The sequence below is a fragment of the Puma concolor genome, chromosome A2, assembly GCF_028749965.1.
Source record: "Puma concolor isolate L17-30 chromosome A2, mPumCon1.1.hap2, whole genome shotgun sequence".
Taxonomy (NCBI): domain Eukaryota; kingdom Metazoa; phylum Chordata; class Mammalia; order Carnivora; family Felidae; genus Puma; species Puma concolor.
The window spans coordinates 46,277,759-46,293,596 of NC_141668.1; the positions used below are offsets into that span (position 1 = coordinate 46,277,759).

At 40.2% G+C, this 15,838-nt stretch overlaps 1 protein-coding gene across 1 annotated transcript in view; it reads right to left on the bottom strand.

Moving 5' to 3' along the window:
• Positions 1 to 216: 216 nt before the first annotated feature.
• The window catches only part of AVL9 (AVL9 cell migration associated), a 64,804-nt gene continuing 49,182 nt past the window's right edge, over positions 217 to 15,838 (bottom strand). The window contains exons 11-16 of the mRNA XM_086692995.1: positions 11,597 to 11,731; positions 9,337 to 9,556; positions 6,750 to 6,867; positions 4,045 to 4,098; positions 3,477 to 3,565; positions 217 to 541 (exon numbers count right to left, since the gene is read on the bottom strand). Of these exons, the coding sequence (XP_086549121.1) occupies positions 426 to 541; positions 3,477 to 3,565; positions 4,045 to 4,098; positions 6,750 to 6,867; positions 9,337 to 9,556; positions 11,597 to 11,731 (732 nt within the window). The 3' untranslated portion in view covers positions 217 to 425. The remainder of the gene's footprint in view (positions 542 to 3,476; positions 3,566 to 4,044; positions 4,099 to 6,749; positions 6,868 to 9,336; positions 9,557 to 11,596; positions 11,732 to 15,838) is intronic.

Below are 15,838 nucleotides of genomic sequence, written 5' to 3' on the forward strand. Positions count from 1 at the left end.
TGAAATTAAAATAGTAAGATAACTTAATTTTACCACATATAAATTACAATGGCCACCTGGATATTCAAACAGCAAAAGAGAACAGAATTTACATAAGTAAAAACTTTTCTAAAGTAAACAAATGTAGAATATCAGGACTGAAAATTCATTAGAAGGTTCACTGTCTGTTTTAATCAGGCTCAGACTGAAATAAAAGTAGTCAATTTAAACCCCAACCTGGAAAGCCATCCCCTCTATGGCTGCGATTTCATCTCTCCAGCATCCTGTGAATTCATTTAGACAGAGGGCAACCATCCATGTAAACAGTTCGACGTACTGGTCCCCTGCCGTGGACCTGTGGCCGATGAAGAGGAACAGTCTGGGAGCAGCAGACAGACAGGGAACACTTAAACTTAAGGAAGCGACCACGGCCTCTGGACACCTTGTCAGGGCTTCCCGTCGGGCGGCTCAGTGAGACTCTGGGGGGCGGGACTGGCGAAAGTGGAAAGCCAGGAAGACATAGCTGTCTTTGCACTGGAAAAAGCTCCTCCAACTGATTGGCCTGGAGGGAGAGGAGAGGAAAAACAAAAGGAAACATGTCTTCACTTTTGTTAGGAGATACCGAAAGACCAATGCTAATAAATGTTTATTTACTGTTACACATCAGTATGTTAATAGTTACTAAAACAGCATTAAAAAATTTTTTTTAACGCTTATTTTTGAAAGAGACAGAGAGAGACACAGAGTGTGAGCAGGGGAGGGGCAGAGAGAGGGAGACACAGAATCCAAAGTAGGGTCCAGGCTCTGAATGGTCAGCAAAGAGCCTGATGCAGGGCTCTAACTCACGAACTGCGAGACCATGACCTGAGCTGAAGTCGGACGCTTAACTGACTGAGCCACCCAGGCGCCCCGCTAAAATACCGTTTAAGTTTCTAGGTTCAAAACAATCCCTTTCCATGGGCATATTTAGTAGGAAACTGGGTAACTTCTGGGTTAAGAGCCTACTCTCCTAAGCGTTCGTTCTGAAGGTGGTCAGCCAGTTCTTTCCTTTATACCCAGCATGCTAGGCCAGCGGTTCTCAGCACTGGCTGTGCATCAGAATCACCTGGGAAAGCTGAAAAAAAACCAAAACAAAAAACAAACTATGTGCTCTCTCGGTGGCTCACATCCAAGTTGATAACTGATAACCACCTCCCCAGGCAAGAGTAGTTAGGCTGCTCTCAGGAAATGTGCTTTTGTCATCTGAGACACTGCTGCCAGGGGCGCCTGGGTGGCTCAGTTGGTTGGGTGTCCGACTTCGGCTCAGGTCATGATCTCACAGTTCGTGAGTTTGAGCCCTGTGTCGGGCTCTGTGCTGACAGCTCAGAGCCTGGAGCCTGCTTCGGATTCTGTGTCTCCATCTCTCTCTGTCCCTAACCCACTCACATTCTGTCTCTATCTCTCTCAAAAATAAACAAACACTTAAAAAAAAAAAAATTGAAACGCTGCGCCATAAATGAAGATGCCGACTGCTCCATCTGCCTCAGGTCTGTCTGTTTTGTTTTAAAGAAACTTATCTCCAAAGCTGATGTACAAGTGAAATTACTGCAGTTAAATCATATACTCCCACTATTCTTAGGGGAGTGGGGAAGAGAGCTGGCCTTAGCAGCAGCATCACTAATAATGAAGTAACAATCGACATCATATACCTATATGAAGTAGAATTTTTCTGTTAAAAAGAATTCAAAGTAAGTTAAACGCGTAATATTGTATGGAAATAAATGCTCACATCTTAAATTCCATTCCCTGCCATGAGACAAACCCACTTATGGGCTTTGTGCTCTATGTCTGTCTTTTAAAGGGTCCACACAGTACGTATGTAGCTCACTCACCCTGACTCTAGGTACACAGAATGTTAGAGCTCAGGCCTGCACAGAAATCACCTAATTCCAAGGCTTCTGAACTGTGTACAGGAAGGGTTAGTCAACCTCTCAAGGAAGCTAAGGAAGGAGATGGCACCTATTTTTACATATTGATGTGACAAAGCAAATATGGCAAAATGTAAATAACTGGTGAACCTGAGATAATTGGGAGCATGTACACTGTTGCACCATTCAAGTCTGAAATTATATAAAAAAAGGTTAAAAATACAAAAAAGGAACGAGACTTTTTTTTTAGAATGGATATGGAACAAACTGCAAAGTATTTTAAGTGAAGAACACTCTGCACAAGAATGTAAACGACACCATGCTACCATTTGACAGGCTTCAGTTCTCAGGGTAACACTGGCGTCATTAGATGAACTGGGGAGGATCATATCCCATCCACTACATTCTGAAAGAGTTTGTATAAAATTAGTATTATTCCTGGGGTGCCTGGCTGGCTCAGTCAGTAGAGCGTCCAACTCTTGGTTTTGACTCAGGTCATGATCTCATGGTTTCATGAGTTTGAGTCCCGCATAGGGCTCTGTGCTTGGAATTCTCTCACTCAAGCTCTCTCTCTCTGCCTCCCCTACTCACGCTGTCTGTCAAAAATAGATAAAACTTAAAAAAAAAATTCAGTATTATTTCTTAAACATTTGATAAAATTCGTAAGTGAAGCCATCTTTACCTGGATTAAATAAAAAACCTTATGGCATGGTTTTTATTTTTAATTCAATTTATTTACTAGATACAGGGCTATTCAAATTCCCGACTACTTACTGCATCAATTTTGGCAATTTGAGGGTTTTTTTTTTACTGTTTATTTTTGAGGTGGAGGGGCAGAGAGAGGGGAATAGAAGATCTGAAGCAGGCTCTGAGCTGACAGCAGAGAGCCTGATGCGGGGCCTGAACTCATGAACCATGAGATCATGACCTGAGCTGAAGTCAGACATTTAAGTGACTGAGCCACCCAGGCACCGTGGCAATTTGAGTCTTTCAAATAATCTGCATATTTCATCTAAATTGTCAAAAAACTGGCATAAACTTATTCACAATATTCCCTTATACTTTTTCATTTCTGTAAGATCTATAGTGATGTCCCCTCTTTCATTCCCAATACTGGTAACTTGTATTTTTTCTCTTATTAGCCTATGAAGGTTTTATTGATATTGTTTTAAAAATCGCCTGTTCATTTCAGTGATTTTTTTTACTGTATGTTAATACCTTAGAAGACAGCACTCTTAATGTCTGCTTTATTATGGTGTTCTACTACTTATACAAAAATGCAGGCAGCACAGGAAATGGGGACAAAACTCCAGTGAAATTTGAATCCTTGTAAGAGAACAGTGAATTCATCAGAAAATTGGTTTCTTTCCATCAGGTGTGGCAAAATTTGCTGAACTTTGACATTACCTGATGTCACAAGAATTTTAACATTTTGTGAATATTTTCACAAAAACAACTTTTGTATTCAACAATCTTGTATTATAGGATACACAGATTTCTACAACTTTATGATTTTATCAATGACACACTGAGTACAGAGAAGAGATGTGTTATGATTCTAATCTGTTTCTGGCTAAGGGCATGTCTTACCAACAGCTTTTCCTGTTTGTACAACATTTCGGCTGGTTGTGACCATGACGTTTCCAATTTTTTTGCCACGTTCACTGTTTTGAACAGAACTGAGTAAAGCAAAGAAGTTTTAAGTACATTACAAAAATTCACACACAGCACCTTCTATAACCATCCCCCAAATTAGAATTGAGAAAAGAAGTTAAATTATTTGTTGTGCATCAATTAATTTAGTAAACTTTTAAGCATGTACATTTTCAGAAAATACTAAAATAACATGCAGATGAACCAAAAAAAAAGGACATAAGGATGCATGGTTAATTCTCCCTACAGTTATGATTGGCTAAAGTTACTCCACCAGAATAAAAATGGCAACTCTGTTATTAGTTCACACCATTCTCTATGAGACAGCAGTGTTTTCACTCTGAAACATACACACTGCTGAGCTGAAGAATGTTATGCACATATTTGGTTACTATTTGAAGCACAAGTCTATCAAGTGGAGAAAAACAATTCCTAATTAGCAATGAAACACATGGCATAAACTCAGACATAAAAATTTTCCTAGTTTTTTTCTCTAAATACTCACTGTGAGAATCTTAACTTCATGTCTGACACTGAGTACTGGCCTTGAAAAGGATGACTGTAAAACAAAGTTTGAGTCTATGAGATTCTAAGTATTTGACCAATAAAGCTGCAAAACAAAGCTGTCATAAGAAAGTATCAGTAAACCTTGCAGGGATGACTCAGCTGGGTGGTGGTGCTCTGCATGTGACAACAGGTCTTTGATCACAGCTCTCTACTTACAGTCTCGGGAGCCTCTCTGAGCTTAATTCGTCACTTGTAAAAAGGTGTTTTGTTTTGTTTTTTCCTTGGAGTGCGGTGGGTGGTTTGTGTTAATGTTACACTAATGTTCTGATTTATTTGGTCTGGGGTTGGGCTAAGCATCAATGTTTATTTTATTAAGTTTAGTTTTGAGAGAGACAGAGACAGCATGATTGGGGGAGAGGCAGAGAGAGGGAAAGACAATCCCAAGCAGGCTCCACGCAGTCAGCGCAGAGCGTGATGTGGGACTCGAACTCACAAACTGTGAGATCACGCCCTGAGCTGAAACCAAGAGTCAGACACTTAACCAACTGAGCCACCCAGGCGCCCGCCCCTATTTGCACATTTTTAAAACCACTGTCTTAGAATCTTTTAAAGCCCATTCCAGCTAAGCCTCTTATGAACCTACATTAAAATCTGTAGAGTTGGTTCAGGGCACCTGGGTGGCTCAGTGGTTAAGCATCTGACTTCAGCTCAGGTCATGATCTCACAGTATGTGAGTTCGAGCCCCATGTGGGGCTCTGTGCTGACAGCTCGGAGCCTGGAGCCTGCTTCAGAATCTGTGTCTCCTTCTCTCTTTGCCCCTCCCCAACTTGTGCCCTGTCTCTCTAGGTCTCTGAAAAAATAAATAAACGTTAAAAAAAAAAAAAATCTGTAGAGTTGGTTCAAATTTGAGGCACCACAGCAAATGCAGAGACTGGATAGAGATCTGACCAGCAGGGGAGACCAGATGGCCCTGCATGACACACTGCGGATGGTCGCAGTAGACCCCCCAAACCCCCCACCCCAGCACCACCACAGTGAGGGCCACCAGGCAAACAAACTCACATCTGTTTCCCTTCATCACTCTTTAAAATACAGGCCTTGTGGTTAGTGAGGGAGAATACTTTGAACTCTCAGCTCTTTCATTTAATACTATTAAGCTGTTTTTGCCTTTTAATTCTGTTTTTACCACATTCAAATGGCAACATAGGTTTCTGCTACAGCCCAGCGTGATGATTAAATCCACCAAAATCGTTGCTGAACCTAGTCATTTTTCTTGATAGATGATATAAAGGCTAACAGACATGTTCTTTACAACCCTGCTATACTTCATCCTTGCAGATGCTTCCCCAAGTTACTACGACATAAATATCTGGATTTTGGGGGGAGGGAGAGGGAATATTCTTCATAGCACCACTTATATCACATTCCCAGTCTAGTTAACTCTGGCTCCCAAATAATACAGTAGTCAGTACAAAGCTGATTTTTGTCTGACTCTTACTGAGAAGTTTAAAATACAAATAAAAACAAATGTTCAGTGTACACCTGATAAACATTCTGTTCATCATTACAAAAACATTTTAGTAGTTTAATTTAGAAAAGAAGTTCTCAGGATGTACAGTAGTTCCCCCTTATCTGCGGAGGATACACTCCGAGATCCCCAGTGGATGCCTGAAACCACAGACAGTACTGAATCCTATTTACATTATGTTTTTTCCTGTACATACATACCTGCGATAAAGTTTAATTTATAAATTAGGCACAGCGAGATTAACAAAAATTAATGATAAAACAATTATAACACTACATTGCAATCAAAGTTATGTGAATGTGGTCTTTCTCTTTTCCTCTGAAAATCTCTTCTGGCACTACACTCACCCTTCCTCCTCTGGTGATGGGAGAGGATAAAATGCCTACGCGATGAGAAGAAGGGAGGTGAAGGATGTTAAGTACTGTGATGTAGCGTTAGACTGCTACTGACCTGACGATACATCACAAAAAAGATCATTTGCTTCCAGACTGCGGGTGACCTGGAGTAACTGAAACTGGAAAGTGAAGCCACGGATAAGGGGGTACTACCGCACATGTTCCATCAATGGGTCTCCTCACACTCCTCTGTTCCATTCAAAGATAACCTCATGTCATAATGGCCCCACGCCACAGCATATTTAAATGTCTTCTATGCCTACGTGGATAAAGTCTGTCAACATTCAATACTGCGACAGGTATTAAATTTTGTAGGATTTTAGAACCTGCGGTGGAAGCCAGGCTTGACCACACACCTAGGAGTTCAAATATCAACTTTAGCTTTTTCACACTTCATGTTTTAAAATAGCCTCTCAGTGGTATTTCCTTCAAGGTTTCTACCTGGTTGACCATTCAGCTAAAGTACAGATCCAGGGAAAGGGAGAGAAGAACTATCATGTATCGAGTATCACCATGTGCCAAGATTTCCTCTTCTGAATTATGCCAAGATCTGGGAGAAATGCAAATCCTTCCAAAAATGTCTGGAGCATTTTGTGTAAGAAGAATAGGGAAGCAGTTTTCAGCTGCTTCTCTGTATCTGGGATTTTATAATTTACTTCAGGAGATTTTTGGAGATATTCACAATGTCATCAAAGTTAAAATACAATCCTTCTTTACATTAGGGCATACTTAGTAAATCCACCATGTTACATACTATCAACCTTCAGAGGACGTGCTTACTTTGGATTTATTTCTGCAAGTGCCGGATGCTTGTTGCTGTTCCACACCCTGTAGTTGTGAGTATTCTTCCATGCTGTAACAAAGGTTGTCCCATAGTCCGATAGTATCTTTTCATTATCTGTCAAGCAAATATTTGAAAGTTGAGCTGGACTGTAGCCAGTCAGGGATGTGAAAATTAACAACCAAAAAGGGTGAAGGAATGGCTTTGTCCCCTCCACCCCCCTGCTTTATAGGGGAGATAGCCTACCAGATATCAGGAAACTTGGGTCTAGTTCCAGAAATCCTGTTAAGAAGCTATGTGGCCTTTGGCAAGTCACTTAATCACTCAGAACTTCATTCTCCTAACCGGAAAATAAGAGGGTTGAGCCAGATATATTCTAAGGTTCCTTATAATTCCAAAATATTTCCACGTTCTCCTTACCAAGGTTAGGAGGCATAGTATTATTTAACAAAAACTGTAGGCTGGACAGTAACTGTATTGATGTATACATATGGACTAGGCAATCAGAGCATCTTTCTGTCTTTTCAAATTGTTATTTTTCTATTAAAAAATTAGAATGAATACATGAATTGGTTTTTTAGTCACTTTTTTCTTCTTTGGACTTTATCACACTATTTGGTGAAACTCATTCCTTAATTTCCAAACATTTCACTGTTATTTTACTTAAAATAACAAAGGAATTTTCATATTTAATGTTGAAAACTTTTCAGTTCAAAAAAAATTTTTTTAATGTTTATTTTTGAGAGAGAGAGAGAGAGACAGACAGACAGACAGACCCCGACCCAGAATCTGAAGCAGGCTCCAGGCTCTGAACTGTCAGCACAGAGCCCAACGCGGGGCTCGAACTCAGTCTGCGAAACCATGACCTGAACCAAAGTTGGACACTTAATCTTAACTGATGGAGCCACCCCAGGAGCCCCACGGCTTTTTCATTATCATGAGGAAGCTTTAAGAGAGCATTTGTTCTGCTTGGAAGAACAGAAAACGTTTGGAGAATGGATTCGAATGGCTTTTTCTTCACATACTAATTATAAGTTGCTTGCTTTGAAGGTGAAACATGACTTTTGTGGCTGGGAAAAAGGAAGAGGATACACATGGCTCTAAATGCAAAATATACGGGACTTTTTTTAAGAATGTATTCCTCAAACAGTTCACTAGGCTGAATCTCCTTTAACAGCAGCATGGGCCTGAGTCAGATTATTTGAGTTTAAATCACAGCTCAGTCTCTACCAGATGGATGAGCAACCTATTTAACCTTTCTGTGTCTCACTGCCTCCCTGTAAAAAGATGACAGGGTATGTACCTCCAGGACTGTTGTGAGGTTGAAATTAGTTAGTAGACACAAGGTGCTCAAAATAAAACAGGTCCCTGCACATATGAAATGTTCCAAAAGAAAAAGAAAAAGAAAAAAAAAGGCCAGTTACTACTATTATTCAGCACTTACAGCTATCGGGGCAAATATGTTTAAAAAGTAAATTACTCATGAAGCTAACATGACTGGTGAAGACTGGGGTTTTCTTACTAGATTATTGAATGATTCTGAACTTGAGCATTTAGTCTTGGGTGTCTCAGCCGCTAAATCTGTAGAAGAGGCAGATATCTAAAAATATCTCAAATAAGGACAGAGTGTTCCTTTATAAATGAAGCACACACCTGGAGCCTGGGTTCCAAATGTCACACACACTTCATGAACACCTAACCTGAGAGGTGACAGTGGTGGGTTGATTATAACATCTACTGACAGGACAATGTGAATGTACTTAATGTTACCATGGAACTACGTACTTATACATGGCAAAGATGGTAAATTTTAGGTTATCTGTGTTGCACCACATTTTTAAAAACTTCCCCCAAACAGTGGTAGAGGTAATTGGAAAAAAAGGAAAAACAAAAGCTCAACACTCTTTTAACAACAACAAAAATCTACCAAATCTTTGCTACATATCCATGGTGGTAGGTGACCATGTTGCAAAAGCTCGTTGCTGAGCTTCATTTGCTTTTTATAGATTTTCTTCTCTATGGGGAATGAGATGGTTTTAACACAGGAGTGAGTCTTTTACCTGCTCCACCCTAACCATTTAGTAGGAATAGTTCTGAGAATGTGAAATTGGAAGGCTTAATCATTGGGAATGTGATTTCCAGTGATTTCTACCTTTTATATTTCTCTTTTCTTCCTTCACAGATCTTAAAAACATGTAAGCAGTATTTATAAATAGCCCCCAGATCCTGACATGTCCTTCCTTCCATATGGCAGAGCACAAAGCAGCCACGTAAAAGTGATGAAGACCTGGATTTACTGTCTTGGAAAGTTTTGTTTTTTTTTTAAATAAAGAAAAGCTAAGTTTCAAAAACTATTTGAAACGTGATCCACTTTTGTAAAAGGATCACCACAAATACCACAAAGCTAAAACCCAAAACATATAAACAGAAAAAGGTCTGGGAGGATATAAAGTACTCAAAATGCTAAGAGAAGTTATCTCTGTATGAGGGAGTAACAGATAAGGTTTCAAAATGAAAATGTATTTCTTATGCAATTCAAAACCTCACAAAGATTACAAAAGGAAAAACTGGCTATGTGCTCCTTACCTAACTGTAGCGTGGCAGCCAGCAGCGCGTGGATGTAGACTGCAAACTGGGCTCGGATCCATTCATCACCTCCCTCCCAGCCTGTGCCATCCAGGAAGACGTCATCTCGGTTCTCCGTCACGTGCCTCACTAGGTAATCTGCGAACCTGAGGTCTGCGGTGGTTGGGTTAAGCAGCTTCCTGAGTTCCGGATCGTGGATCTGGATCAGAGCTTCTTCCACCTAGAGGGTACCCGGGTACAAGTCAGAGTCTGGCCATTCACACAGATATCCATGTAACACTTTAAAGAGTCACTACTGGGAAGCTGAAGCTGGAAATAAGAAAATACGAATAACAGCATTCTCAAAAAGTGAGGCTAAGAGGTTTTTACACTGAAGTTTTTTCTTTACTTCGAAAATCCTCATTTTATGGTTTTAGAAAACAGATACATTAATATTTGATTCTGAGTTACAAAAGTAACACATGTTGATTCTAAATATATTAGAAAATGGAAGTGTGTAGTAAAAATCACCTTTGTCACACAACCAGAAATAATTACAATTTGTAAGTACAGTTGCTAAAAATCCTTCGTTGAGTATACAGATACTTTGGAATATTCGTATAATGTAATATTTGAGATACAAAGAGATATATATAACTTACAGGCTAATTTTGAAATATAACAATAAATCACATAACTATGAACCCACCAACCAACTTCAGAACCAGAACGTAACCAGTAATATTGAAGCAACTCTGTCCTTCCATCTTTACCCTCTGCCTGGGGAGGTATGGACTTATTTTTTTTTCCCCTCAAAACTGGGACCCCCAAATTTTCATTTATCATACTATAAACATTTTCCCATGAAGCACGTTTTGGTACTTTGTATTAGATATTATATGGGGAACCTGGGTGGCTCAGTCAGTTAAGTGTCTGACTTGATTTCAGCTCAAGTCATAATCTCAGAGTCGTGAGATCCAGCCCTGGGTCGGGCTCTGTACTGGGCATAAAGCCTGCTCTCCCACTCTCTGCCCCACCCCACTCCTACTTTCTCTCAGACACAAAATAAACAAATATTTAAAAAAAAGTTTTATTATTTTTTTTTAATTTTTTTTTTTCAACGTTTATTTATTTTTGGGACAGAGAGGGACAGAGCATGAACGGGGGAGGGGCAGAGAGAGAGGGAGACACAGAATCGGAAACAGGCTCCAGGCTCCGAGCCATCAGCCCAGAGCCTGACGCGGGGCTCGAACTCACGGACCGCGAGATCGTGACCTGGCTGAAGTCGGACGCTTAACCGACTGCGCCACCCAGGCGCCCCAAAAAAGTTTTATTTTTAAAAAGGATGCCTAGGTGGCTCAGTCGGTTGACCATCTGGCTTTGGCTCACGTCATGATATCGTGGTTCGGTTCGTAAGTTCAAGCCCCATGTCGGGCTCTGTGCTGACAGCTCAGAGCCTGGAGCCTGCTTTGAGTCTGTGTTCCCCTCGCTCATGCTCTGTCTCTCCCTCTCTCAAAAAAAAACATTAAAAAAATTTTTTTAAAGTTTTATTTTTAAAACAATTTTTAAAGATTTTATGTTTACTTTTGAGAGAGAGAAAGGGAGAGAGGGAGGATGGGGGAGGGGCAGAGGAAGAGAATCCCAAGCAGGCTCTGTACTGCCAGCATAGAGCCCAATGTGGGGGCGTGAACTCACGAACCATGAGATCACGACCTGAGATGAGATCAGGAGATGGACATCCAACCAACTGAGTCACCCAGGCGCCCCCCCCCCCCAAAAAAGTTTTATTAAAAAACAAAACAAAGTATAAAAATCCAGGCTGGGTGAAATTTTAAAAAATTACTTCAATTTAAAAAGTGAACACGTGATTTAAATTTCTCATATGTTGATGTCAAATATTTATCTGTAGCTACTTCCTCTTCATATCAGGAGCAAATTAAACAGGTTAGAAGTATTTAAATTATTTAAACAATAAACACATTTTAATTTTGATATTGTAGTGGGACCAGACTGCCTGGCTTGCAATCCTGGGTCACTCCCACTTACCAGCCATTTAATTTCCCTGCTCCTTATTTCCCAAATGTGTTAAGATCTGGACAGCATCTTATATATCTCACAGATTGTTACGAGACTTAGATCACTTGATACACCCTAAGGTGTGTAGAATGCACGGGACAGCAATTTTTATCTTTATTAGTGTTATTCCCATGCTGTTAGAATTCCAGTTAACAAAGAAACAGGACCAGCAGCGTCAGGGACATGTACTCATATGCAAACCCACCTCCACAATGGCATCACTGAGGTGCTTCTGTTGTCGGAAGAGGATGTTAGTAGCCCCGGCAACAAATCCGCGAACGGTGACGTCAGAGAGAAGGTGGTGCTGCTGCAATGCCATATATGGCAGACACAGATATCCCTACGAGTTACAAGAATAATAGACCACATCAGAAAATAATGGGGCAGCCACCTGTTTTCAAGCTGAGACAGCCAACAGCAGGAAAGGAAACTCCCAAACTTGTCCTACTGCCATACCATCCCTAGCACAGTTGATCTCCTACTCACTACAGTACTTATTCCAGGGAACCCTCGGGTCTTGACTGCACAGAGTCCAGTTAGTCACTAACCTCTTCCATGTGTGCTGGTCTAACATGAAAATTGTCTTACTCGATCACTTTGTTCTCGGTTCAACTTAAAAGATTTCACGGTAACTAACGAACTGGACTTTTTCAGTTAGGAAATGAAATATTAAACCCATTAAAAAAGTATGTTGTTTAGTAGAAAGCTGTTAGTTCTTCCAGGAAAATTTGAAAACACATAACCAGTGATATACTGTTATGAGAACAGCAAAGCACTGCATATGGCATTTGTTTACTTGCCCTATTGTTAAAAATCATGCAAAAATATTTCAAGTATTTGCTACATGTTTAAAGCAAAGAAAAAAAAAGACACTCGCAGTAGTTATATATTTAACTTCTGTTTGAACTGGTATTTGAAAATGCTGCCCCGAAAATTACAGTCGAATTGCAAACCACAGCAGGCCGTTAAGTGTACAGAAGGCAGCATATTTCCTGAGAAATAAAGCTGTTAACACTGCAATGATGCAATGAAGGAGGATATGGCATTTCTGTTGGAAGACTATCAATCAAAATAGATATCCAACAAGTGGCACAATTTGTGTAATGAAGCCAGGAGGGCAGAATTGTTGAACCCCTGAACTTGTTTTGAATCTCAAGTCCTGTGACAGTTTTACTTTTTTTTTTTTTTTTTTTTTTTTTTTACTTCTCATCACTTTTTTTTTTTTAAACAAACACGGAACTAGAGAGCATTCTCTGGATGATGTCTTATTTTTGAGGGCAGGAGACATCTCTTTTGCTACTTCATGTTCTTCACTGTGTCCTGCGATGTGCTTTGTCCCTAACAGGTTGTTGTTAAATATCTTAATGTGGGAGAGAACACTTCCAAAAGTTGGAATATAGGTCCAGTAACCTACTTTTATTCTTTTTCTTCACAGTATCTTCCTCCATTTAATAAAATGCTGACCAATAGAAACAGCAGAAATAACCCATTTATGCATTAGAGATACTCAGTACAGCACTTCTCAACCCATGCCCCTCTTGGGACTAAAGGCCGGAAAGACCCCTGTTCCTCATTCAGAATCACTCAGCTGGTAAGGCTCAGGGTTCATGCTTTACTTTGTGAGCTCTGTATTTAAAAACAGACTCCCCCTGATCCCAAGTACCTGTTTCTAAACATAAACATTACAATATTGAACGCTCCCTATGTATTACACCAGCATGAAAACAAAGAAGTAGGTTTTAAAAAATCAATAGTTCAGGGGCGCCTGGGTGGCTCAGTTGGTTGAGTATCCAACTTCGGCTCAGGTCACGATCTCACAGTTGACGAGTTTGAGCCCCGCATCGGGCTCTGTGCTGACAGCTCAGAGCCTGGAGCCTGCTTCGATCCTGTGTTTCCCTCTCTCTGCCCTCCCCCACTCATGCTGTGTCTCTGTCTCAAAAATAAAATAAACATTAAAAAAATATTTTTAAAAATCAAGAGTTCAAAGCTTTTAGAAATATTAAAAAATTACATTCCTTAAAAAACTACATGTATGCTTGACCAGCATTCTACTTCTTATATTATCCTACAGATACACCTGCTCATATGTGAGATTTGTGAAGAGTTATTTATTGCAGCCTTGTTTTTTATAGCAGCAAAAGATTCGAATCCTAACCATTCATGGGCAGGGAACTGAATAAACCATTTGTCTATACAATGGAACATCCTGCATTGATAAAGGATGCAAGTCACTTCCAAGGAATAGCTGGTGAAAAAATATAAAAATGGGGTATAGGGGCATGTGGGTGGCTCAGGTGGTTGAGCATCCGACTCAGGTAATGATCCCAGGGTTGTGAGATTAAGCCCTGTGTCAGGGCTCTGAGCTGAATGTGTGGCCTGAGATTCTCTCTCTCTAAAATTAAAAAAAAAAAGGGGGGTATTGTCTGGTACCATTTGTGTAAAAAAGGAGGGGAAAATATCTACACACTTATGTATATATAATATACCCCCAGAGAAAACAGAAGACTAATAATGCTGGTTACCACTGTAACCATGCTTTGGAATCTTCTGAATACTGAACCATGTGAAAGTATTACATATTTATAAAATTAATTAAAATAGTTCAAAATAGTCTTAAAATTGTGTCACAGTTACTTTTAATAAATGATCTATTTTTCCCTAAATCTTTTAGAGCTCCTTATTGTACGGTGATAACAAGAGCACAAAATCCTTTCACATAAAGCAGCCTCCATACCCAAGCCCCCTCCTGGCTTTTCACTTTTCTAGGGTACTTTAATTTCCGTATTTGGAGCTATAGAATAGTAAAAACAAAAATCCAGGGGCACCTGGGTGGCTCAGCCGGTTAAGCGCCAGACTTCAGCTCAGGTCATGATCCCAACAGCTCAGAGCCTGAAGGCTGCTTCAGATTCTGTCTCCCTCTCTCTCTGCCCCTCCCCCACTCACGCTCTCTCTCAAAAATAAACATTAAAAAAAAAAATTCAAACAGTATTTGCACACCCATGTTCATAGCAGCATTATTCACAATAGCCAAAGCATGGGAGCAACTCAAATGTCCATTGACAGATGAACAGATAAAGTATGATATATGCATACAATGGAGTATTATTCAGCCTGAAAGGACAGAAATTGTGACATATGTTACAGCATGGATGAACCTTGAGAATATTAAGTCAAACAGGCCAGTCACAAAAACATAAATAATGTATGATTCATTTAGAGTAGTTAAAATCAGGGGCGCCTGGGTGGTTCAGTCGGTTGAGCCGCCGACTTCAGCTCAGGTCATGATCTCACAGTCCATGAGTTCGAGCCCCGCGTCGGGCTCTGTGCTGACGGCTCAGAGCCTGGAGCCTGTTTCAGATTCTGTGTCTCCCTCTCTCTGACCCTCCCCCGTTCATGCTCTGTCTCTCTCTGTCTCAAAAATAAATAAACGTTGGGGCGCCTGGGTGGCGCAGTCGGTTAAGCGTCCGACTTCAGCCAGGTCACGATCTTGCGGTCCGTGAGTTCGAGCCCCGCGTCGGGCTCTGGGCTGATGGCTCAGAGCCTGGAGCCTGTTTCTGATTCTGTGTCTCCCTCTCTCTCTGCCCCTCCCCCGTTCATGCTCTGTCTCTCTCTGTCCCAAAAAAATAAATAAACGTTAAAAAAAAAAAAAAAATTAAAAAAAAAAAATTTAGAGTAGCTAAAATCATAGGAACAGAAAGGGTGGTTGCCCAGGGCCAGGGGTAGGGGTAGGGGTAATGGGAGGTTATGGTTTAATGGGTATAGAGTTTCAGTTCAAGATGAGAAAGTTCTGGAGATCAATAGCACAAGGATGTGAATGTAACTTAACATTACTAAATTGTATGCTTAAAAATGCTTAAAAAAACAGATAAATACATATACGTACATACATATACACACATATATATGTATATGTATGTATTATATATTTTAACACAATTAAGAACCAGACAAAACCCCTACATCTCTGCTTGGTAAATCTAGCAGAACTGTCATGAGCTAATAATCCATGAGCTAATAATCTGAGCTGAAAAAGCAGTGTGCTTCTCTCTTGTGACTTAGAAAGTGCTACAGTATGATCAAGACTGTATGCCATCTTCTCACCTCTCCTTTGGTCAGGGATGATAAACATGTTCATGAATTGGAAGCCTCCCTGGTATAGGGATGTCCATTCTCTCCACAATTTATCTAGAGTTTGAAGATAATCCTAAAATTAATGTGGAAATACAAAGGACTAAGAAACACTTGAAGAACAATAATAAGAGGGGGAGAGCCTTTTCTCTGCCTGATAGGATATACGTACAGTGTGGGACCACCCCGGGGATAAATATACCAATGGAAGAATAAGAGTCCAGAAAGACTCCTTCCTCAAACATACACAAACTAATTCCAGTTAATAATAACCAAATTGTGCAAGGCAACACTATGCAGCCTAAAATTTTTTTTATTA